Consider the following 9,478-nt stretch of genomic DNA (forward strand, 5'->3'; position numbering starts at 1 on the left):
TAATGGGCTTGCGCTTCAAGGTAGGAGATCTGGTGCTCACCCACACAGCGCCCCAGTAATCTGCCAGTTTCGACCATACCCTTGTTTACAAACAAAGACTCGTCTTCAGATAGAAAAGTAACAAGATGTACATCGCGTTGTATACCTGGGTTTCACCTCCTACCCGGACACAAGTGACAAGACCTGTTTGAAATTGATCTAGGCCCATCATGTGAGACACTGTGTCCATGTGTCCATATAACCTCTGTACATTAGATTGAATGTTTACCTGGTCCTTGGGAGACAAAAAATTGTTTGCAAACAAAAGGGTACGGCCTAGACTCAGGAACTACTCCCTAGGCCTACTGGGGGGGGGGGGGGGAAGCGCCTTTTCTCTACTGTTAGTCGGGCTTGGTGCAACAGCGTTCAGGCTCAATATATACTGGTGGTGCGGCGTGAGAAACCAAACACGGTTTAAGATTTTTGCCTTTGGGTGAAAAAAGGAAATGCCATGGGTCTTCAATTATCATTTTGATCATCATGGGAAATCATCCCTGCAAAAATAACAGTGTTGTGAACACAATATATTTCCTGCATGTTCAATAACATCCACCACAACTAGCCACTATTCACTGTTGAATCGGATGTGGCATCATCAATATTTATCACAATAAAATCGACAAAAATCAATGAAAAATTTGCCTGTGGAAGCCATCGCAGTTATTTTACGTTCGCTTACTTGGCAAGAGTACCAAACACTCGGGCTTCCAGGTCTTTATTGACTGTACATTTTAGACTACATTGCATACAACATAAGCGCACTCAGTACGAGGATGTTTATGTTTTTCACTCCACGTCGGCGGGATAGATGGCATGGCAGTGCAAAGTTAAAGTCCTCCCACATGTCCCACAATGTCACTTTCTTGGTGCAGAAAACTCCCCAAAAGCTTATTTTTTAGACATGCACGATACGCATCAACAACGTCCAATGAAGGGGGTATCCTTGTTGCAAAAGATGAGGCTGAAAAATATGTTGAAAGATGCATGACAAGTGTTGGAACCAAACCTGAACATGCAAAAAGTTTGGCAGAAGTCCTCATCACTGGAGATTACAGAAGTCATTTCAGCCATGGGTTGAATAGACTTGGTAATGACTGTCTTAAGAGTTTGACTAACCTGTTTTTCATTTCAGAAATGGTGCCGTTGTAACTGAACATTGATTTTTGTCGGGGGCCCTGTATAGGTTTGGTCCCTGTCTGCGCTATGTAAACGGGTGTCGATGGCAATGCTGTCATTTTACTATCATTGACTCTACTCTTTAATTGGCCTTGTTCGAGCCGCCGGCCTCATCCATGCTGTATTGTTACGGAGCTATTGCGCATGCAAATTTCCTGAAACTTAGTATTTACAGTATTTGTATATCTGTCCACACGACGGCAATGTTGAAATTTATATTCGGGGAACTTTTCAAATTAAATCAAAAAATTTAATTTATTGACATATGGCGTAGGCCTTTAATGCATAGTCCTTCGTTATCCATTCCTCCCCAATCATTCCTTGTCTATTTTAGAGATGTATGTGAATGACATCATTCCTTGTCTATTTCATCAGAGATGTTTGTGAACGACATCATTCCTTGTCTATTTCAGAGATGTGTGTGAATGACATCTTTCCTTGTCTATTTCAGAGATGTATGTAAATGACATCCAGTCCGGTATTACAGTTTGTAACTTAGAGCCAGTTGTCCTGAAGCAGACAGCTGCTACAGCTTATGTTGACGGACAGAACCTCCTTGGACCAGTGGTTGGAAACTTTTGCATGGACATTGCCATCAAAAAGGCAAGAGAGGCAGGAATAGGATGGGTTGTGGCTAAAGGTATGTTTTGAAATACAGTGTTTTAGACAGTTAACTACTAGGTGACACTAAAGTGATTATATACTTTTGAGTTTGAATTACTCCCAAATTGTGCTTTCATAAGGCAGTTCACCACCTGTCACAAAAAGTAATATATGTCATTATTTCATTTCTTTACAGGTTCAAATCATTATGGTATTTGTGGTTGGTACAGCATCAGATGTGCAGATCAAGGCTTTCTGGTAGGTACATTCGTGGCTTTTCAAATGTACATATTGGGACCATTGTTTTGCAGTTGGCCCGTATAGTTTGACAGGCATGTATTTAGAGAATTGATATAGGGAGGCTTATATAATCCCATGGCAGAGGATGGAGTATTTGATATGCTTGATTGCTAATAAATTGCTTCTATTTACAGGGCATGTCATTTACCAACACATCACCATTGTCTGTCCCAACTCGAGCCAAGCAGGTAATGCTTCCTCCTAATCGTTCAGATCATTCTAATACAGTAGAATCTCTATCAAGGACACTCTTGGGACTGATAAATCCTGTCCTTAATAGAGAGGGGTGCTGATAGTCAAATTGAATGGAAATAACCAATTCGGAACTGAAATCAATGTCCTTTACAAAGAGGTAGTCTGTACGGGGATGTCCGCTAAGGGAGGTTCGACTTTAATTTGTATTGATGCCATCTGTCTCTCTGTCCTGATTTAATCGTCTAGTAATAACTAAAGAAATGCTTAAAGAATTTGGGTATCTCTAAATTTCCTCCATTAAAATTTCCTTTATTATCTTGTAGGCTGTACTTGGAACAAATCCGCTCACATTAGCAGCACCAGCCAAAAAAGGCGACCCATTTGTCCTGGATATGGCCACTTCTGCAGTTGCACTTGGAAAGGTAATTCAGAGAACCTAGAGATAGGTTTCCCTATGGAAAAGGAAGGCATGCAACCCGTGGATTGCTGTGTCATACTGGTTAGGGTCTCTGATTATCAAATTTTTGGGTCATGGGTTAGAACCCCAACCTGGTGGCTGCTTTGTCCTTCACAGGCTGAGCTCAGGTGAGCCCTGAAATGACAGCTACTACTGATACCCCAGAGTGCCTCTGTAACCATAGTAATAGTGGTTGTAAAGCGCTTTGGTACAGTCCTTGTCAGCAGACATTCTATAAACCTCGGCCTCTCTATTTAGCCATCAAAGATTAGACACAATGGGAAGTTCCTAATGTCCAGTCCATGCCAGGAAACGGGCGCAATCACGCCCGCGCCCGCAAACGTCCGTTAACTACTCAGCACGAGCGCTATCCATAACGCCCGCCAGACACTTGAAGGGCGCGTGCCCCCGTCATAAAAAAACACGGGCGCGATAACCCCCGCCGATTTCCAGCACGATCGTGATTCATTTCCCGGTATCCAGAGTTCCATTTCGCGGAAATCTAGAGTCTCACTCAACGCGGTAATTATGCCGTTTAGCGCTGGGTACACGCCAGGCTGTACACTTTGCTATAGTTGGCGGTTGCTGCAGTGCGCGGTACTAAGCACATGTTTTGACATGCGCCTGGCAACGGCAGCATTTCATTTCGATTTCGTTTATTGTCCTGTTGTCACGGCCTGATAATCCTTCAAGATGAAACTGAAGACAATGTTAGGATGGTCAATTGACCACGAAACTATTGGGTATAAACTCAAAGACGATAGTGAGACTCTAGACACTGTTTGGTGTAAATTGCCAAGCATGTAAAAAAGGTTGAAGCTAACGGGTGTCTCATGCGGCCGCAGGCGTGATTGCACCCGTTTCCTGGCAGTAGTTTGCGGGCGCAGGCATGATCACGGGCGTGGGCGGGATCGCGCCCGTTTACTGGCATGGCCTGCCCGCTGGACAGCTGGCAGGAGTGAAAAAAATAGTGCCCGTGGGAAAGGTTGCGGGAGTGACTGATGGTGCCCGTGAATTTTTCTCATGGCAGGCACTGAATGTATGATGGAATTTTTCAGATTGAGTTGGCGGATCGTAAGGAGATGGACATGCCGCTTGGATGGGGCTGTGACTCTAAAGGGAGGAACACCACAGTGCCTAAAGAAGCTCTGGACGGAGGTGGTCTACTACCGCTCGGAGGCGTGGAAAATACTTGTTAGTATGTCTTACCGTCTCCTTCATCTTTATAGCTTTATAAATGAAAGTCATTTCTCAAAAAATTAATAATAAAACCAGTCCTCTCTTGAGTTGGATCCAACTTATGTCAAAGACCTATTTTTGTCACATTTAGGTCATGACATTATTTCCTGTGAAATTTTGTCGGTAACGCCACGATGAAACAAGAATAAAAAATAATAATAACTGCTTCATTTGGGTGACAATACAGCAGAACCTCTCTATTAAGGACACCTTTAGACCAGACAAGTGATGTCCTTAATAGGGAGGTGTCCTGATTACAGAGGTGAAATCGTATTTAAATAACCCGTTTGGGACCAAAATTACTGTCCGTGATAGAGAGCATGCCCTGCACAAAGGTGTCTATTGTACTTCATTCATCATTTTGTGACGTGTAATCAATTAATAAGATTTTAAATCTTTCACAAGCTGGCTACAAGGGATATGGACTGGCAATGATGGTTGAAATATTCTGTGGTATATTAGCTGGTGCTGAGTATGGCCCCAACATCAGGAAGTGGAAGTCAAATGATCAAGTAGCCAATTTGGTAAGTAAAACATTCTGACGTCCAATAACAGAAGTTTTATGATGTGTTGTCCTTACAATGTTCTTGACCTTTCATCTGTCTTGTAAGATTGGACAGCAGCAAATGTTTTGGGGGGCTGAAGAGAATTGTCAAACTTGATATTCGTCACAAACCTCTCAGCTTTACATTTTTTGTGCGTTTGTGCCCTAGTACAGTTGGTACAATGGAACCTCCCTTAGCAAACACCTCTCTAATAACACTCTCTCTATTAAGGACACTACTTTTGGTCCCAAATTGTCATGGAACTCACCTCTCACTTGGCACCCACCTCTGTGTTTGACGTTTCCAATTCCTTACGTCATTTGGCCATTACGTCCTGGGAATCATCTATAGGCCCAGCTCAGTGACCTTGACCACAGGGGCTTTTTAGTTGTCTAATACTTACATTGTATCAGTTTATCTTTGACAGGGTCAATCATTTGTAGCAATTGATCCAGATGCTTTTGCCCCAGGATTCAAGGACAGGATGGCTGATTTCATGGAGATATGCAGAGGACTAGAACCAGTAAGTGCATCAAACTTTCAACCCTCTGATCCATGATCTGAGAAAACACTAACATGTGATCTGAGGTACCAGCTGAACCTTTGATTGTCCAGAGATTGTCCATGGCCACTGCACAAGAATTTGTAACACTCAATGGGGCTCCTAGGACACACCGGTAGTCACAGTGTTGACCAGTCAAGGTTTTAATCCAGGAACCTTGATTCTTTCCTTCTTTAGTTCCTTGAAAGCCATGCCTGTTCAGCAAGAAATACAATCTCGGGATCAAACCCGGGCCCTTTTGCGTGGTAGTCAGTAGTGTTATCCACGAGGCTATGAAGCTACCCAAGCCTAACACCTTAAAAGGGAGCCTATAGGCAGGAGCTATGGGGTCAGATTAGTAGTTTAAAGGGAACTAGCTAGCAAAAATAAAGGGCCTGGGTTGTGTTTGCTGGCTTATTGATTTCAGTGGTTAGGATTCTAACGATGTAGAAAATAGATGTGTCATTTCCCGTTTTCAGGCTGATGGTGAAACCGAGGTTCTTGTCGCTGGAGATCCTGAGAGAAAACATATGGCATTATGTGATAGAGAGGGAGGCATTCGATATCACCCAAATCAGATCAAACATGCTGTAAGTTTTTTCTGCTTATGAAAAAAAAACTTTCCCTATCCAAAAATGATGAACCTTTTTGGATGCTGGAAGTTGATTTACAGATTTGCATTCTGAGAAATTGTCAAGAAGAAATATGATTAAGTTAATCTTTGACGTCATGGGGAAAAAGTGACAAAAGGTTAAGCTCCTCAGACACCCCTTGCTACCAGTCCTGTAGCACTGGCATTTGAGTATGAAAAGTTTTTCTGCCACTAAAACTTTTTGCCTTTCTAAAGGTTTTCATATATTTTTGTGTTTTCAGATTGAGTTGGCAGCAAGATTGGGCGTTGCACCCTTGCCGACAAAAGATGGTTGATAAATATCACTGGACTAAATTCTTGATTCTATCACTGACTATAGTAAGATTGATCAGGAAATTGCTTTAATCTGATGAATATTTTGGCAATTTACTTGTCTTTGTGTCCCAACTCACCCTGTATTTGATTGTATTGCTTGTTAGTGTCTAACGAGAATCTACATGCAAGTGTCTTTTGAGAATCTCAGTGTTCTCAGCAAAGCCTACCTTGGAAGAGCCACTCTACTTAGCTCTAAAGGGTTTATTTAGGGCCACCCTACCTCATAATGCTGGCCACCCCACCCTGTGAATGTGTTGCACGCTGGCAAAACTTCTTGAATGTCAAGTGTACCACCCTATACCTTGAGAAAACCCTGTTGAGAATCCTTAATCTACATGCTCGCGTTTTTTGAGCATCCAAGTGCAAGTGTCAATTAAGAATACATGTAAGTGTTTATTGAGAATTTACATAAAAGTGCCAATTGAGATTCCACATGTAAAATGTCTATTGAAAATCGACATCTACTAGTCTATTGAGAATCCAATGCATTTTCTCTATTGAGAATCTACATGTAAAAGTGCCTATTGCGATTCTACATGTAAGTATATTTTCTGACTCTCATATTGAGTATCTATGCAAGTGTCTATCGAGAATCTATATGAAAGAGTTTATTGAGAATCGGCATGTACATGTAATAGTCTGTTAAAATCTACATGTAAATGTCTATTGAGAATCTACATGTAATTGTCGGTCAAGAATCGACATGTAAGTGTCGATTGAAAATCTGAATGTAAGTCTAAATATCTTTTGAGACTCAAGTGTTGAGAATCTATGCAAATGTCTATCGAGAATCTACAATACATGCCAGTGTCTATTGAGAATCCCCACGTACTTGTCTATTGAGAGTCTACATGTAAGTGTCTATAAAGAAAATAATGCACGTGTCCATTGAGAATCTACCTGCAAGTTCTATCGAGGATTGTTGAGCAAGTGTGATGTGCAATGTTTGGTGCTAATTATTGTTTTGTGCTAATTATTGATCAGTATGATGCAATGGAAATTTAGATGTAATTTTGCCAAAATCGAGAACTTTTTCATGAGCCACTATTCTTCCCTGTGATTATAATACTGGTCCTGGCTGGCCAAGTAGTTAGTGAGTTATTTACTGTGTACACGCTATTAAGCCAGTTAAAGGGCTCCTGTACGAAAGGCCTATACTATGTGTGATAGGCCTATGTGAAACAGACCCACCAAACCTGGCTTAATAGTGTATTCTCAGTAGATCATACCTGTAGATGATAGATCTATGGTATCAGTCCTGATGTACAGAAATTGTTATCTATGTCTAAAATTTATGTTGGGGAACCTACCTCAAATGAATCTTTTTGCATCCTATCAGGGATTTTCAAAACCTCACTCGACCACAACTGCTCCAGAAAATATTCTTATTGGAGTTTTGTCGCTCAGGCAGCATCCAAATTTTGTGTGTTGAGTTTAATATGTTGTTACTTATTTCATATGTTTTGGCGAGTTCGTTGTTGTAATGATGTTAGGAATGAATAAAACAAATGCAACATGATGTAAAGATTCATTTCAGGTAGGTCTCGTAAAAATTCAACAGAAATGAGAGAGATATTGAAATTTGTTTGTAAATCTCAGATGATACTTCAGGTTGATTTTTAACATCTGATTCAAAATGTACATCTCGTGCAGAAATATCAAGGCTTTATGAATAAATTATGTAATGTATTTTAGAAATTATGTTTTATGTTCATATTTTTTATGAAAGGAATATTGGCGGTCTTGGGAAATGGAGATATAGGAGGATATATCGACTGAATGTACTGTATATGGCACGAGGAAATGATAGATGTCCTAATAACAGGTGAACTGGAAGAATGATCCGTCTTCGAAATGGAAGTACGATATATATCTTGCATTTTGATGAAAATTGTTGTCCTCAATGAGAGGGCGTCCTCTTTGCAGACATCCACTCCAAGGTGTTTCAAATCGTTATCAATGAATGGGCTCGATCTCGCAAGGATTTCAGCACGCATCATTTGTGACCCGTCACAACGAAACCAGGTACTTGTCACACAGAAGATGAGCCTGAATGACACCAGGAGATAATAGAGTAAATTGATGTGCTCATATTTCACAAAAGGCAGACAATAGAGAAATGAACAAACAGTCCGCTCAACCTGCCAAGCTCAGAGCGACATGCGCCTGCTTTTGCTGTGACGGGTCACATTTGCACATTCAGTGTCATCCTCTGATGTTAGTGTGGCATGATGTTTACAGGCCCTTTAGGACCAAATTCGAATAATTCAGGTCCTCCCAAGATTGTGCCTATTCTTCCGTGAGCCAAATCCCTGAACAGACAGTCGAGCATTACAAAAGGGTATCATCTCTTGGACAATGGGCGGGTTAGATCAAATGATGGACAGCATACGTTGTGACCAACACTGCCCTAGAATTCATTTTTCTTTAGAAAACCTCCTCGCAGAGGACATGATCACTGTTGTGATGGAAATGCAAAAATCTCTCTTTACAATGATCGAGCTGTATGAAGATATTCCATAGTGTTTGATTAAATTTGTCTTTATGGGGACAAAGTCACAACCTGACAGGTGGGTCTTTCATATTGTTTGTCATCAGGAAGGCAGAACAATGGCATAAAATTCAATCAAGGCTGTCCATTGGACTTGTATAGTGAATTTGTGTCTTGTCTCCTTATTGAGGGTTGTGATATGTCAACAATGACCCAACCTCTTTGAATGTTCCAAGTTTTCCAACCAAATTTTTCATCCAACGCAAATTTGTCTTTATGGGGACAAAGTCACAACGTGACTGCTGGGACTTTCATATTGTTTGTCATCAGGAAGGCAGCAGAATGGCATGAAGTTCAATAAAGGTTGTCCATTGGACTTGTATAGTGACTTTGTGTCTTGTCTCCTCATTGTGGGTTGTGACATGTCAACAATGACCCAACCTCTTTGAATGTTCCAAGTTTTCCAACCAACTTCGTTCTTATATGACTAGCTTCATTGGTCTCCAGATAAACTACATAGTGGATTTGGATTTGGCAGGAGACTCTTGATATAACTAGGGATTTGTTCCTCCTATATTAGACCCGGTGACTACACAACACAAAATTTAAGCATGCTCAAATGAAGCCCTCCCGATAGGACTCGGACTGAGGATCTTGCCAATCAAATCAGACAGCACAGGCTAAGATGGCTTGATCATGTCCTGATGGAGCCAGGGAGCCAATTTTTTGTCCCAAACAAGATTGCCAATAAAGTTGTGACAAAGTCCAGTTCTGTTCTGCCTTCAGCTGGTTTTAAGGATTCTTTTTCCGCCATGCATGTATTGCATAAAGGTACACTGTCATGGTCCATACCCTAGAATTAACTTTTCTTTAAAAACCCTCCTTGCAGAGAACATGACCACTGTTGTGATGGAAACACAAAAAC

General features: G+C 41.2%; 1 protein-coding gene across 1 annotated transcript; it reads left to right on the top strand.

Moving 5' to 3' along the window:
- Positions 1 to 846: 846 nt before the first annotated feature.
- LOC135486118 (uncharacterized oxidoreductase YjmC-like) lies at positions 847 to 7,761 on the top strand. The gene is made up of 10 exons (XM_064768648.1): positions 847 to 1,126; positions 1,667 to 1,855; positions 2,015 to 2,076; positions 2,253 to 2,306; positions 2,637 to 2,735; positions 3,829 to 3,964; positions 4,415 to 4,533; positions 4,982 to 5,077; positions 5,575 to 5,685; positions 5,969 to 7,761. Exons 1-10 carry the CDS (start codon positions 892 to 894, stop codon positions 6,020 to 6,022), a joined length of 1,155 nt encoding a protein of 384 aa, XP_064624718.1. The 5' UTR covers positions 847 to 891; the 3' UTR covers positions 6,023 to 7,761.
- The last annotated feature ends 1,717 nt before the right edge of the window (positions 7,762 to 9,478 follow it).

Source organism: Lineus longissimus, chromosome 4, assembly GCF_910592395.1.
Source record: "Lineus longissimus chromosome 4, tnLinLong1.2, whole genome shotgun sequence".
Lineage (NCBI taxonomy): Eukaryota > Metazoa > Nemertea > Pilidiophora > Heteronemertea > Lineidae > Lineus > Lineus longissimus.

Coding starts and splice junctions, on each gene's coding strand:
- LOC135486118 (XM_064768648.1), top strand. CDS start 892: ATGTCACTTTCTTGGTGCAGAAAACTCCCCAAAAGCTTATTTTTTAGA. Junction 4,534..4,981: donor ATGATCAAGTAGCCAATTTG/GTAAGTAAAACA, acceptor TATCTTTGACAG/GGTCAATCATTTGTAGCAAT. Junction 5,686..5,968: donor CAAATCAGATCAAACATGCT/GTAAGTTTTTTC, acceptor TTGTGTTTTCAG/ATTGAGTTGGCAGCAAGATT.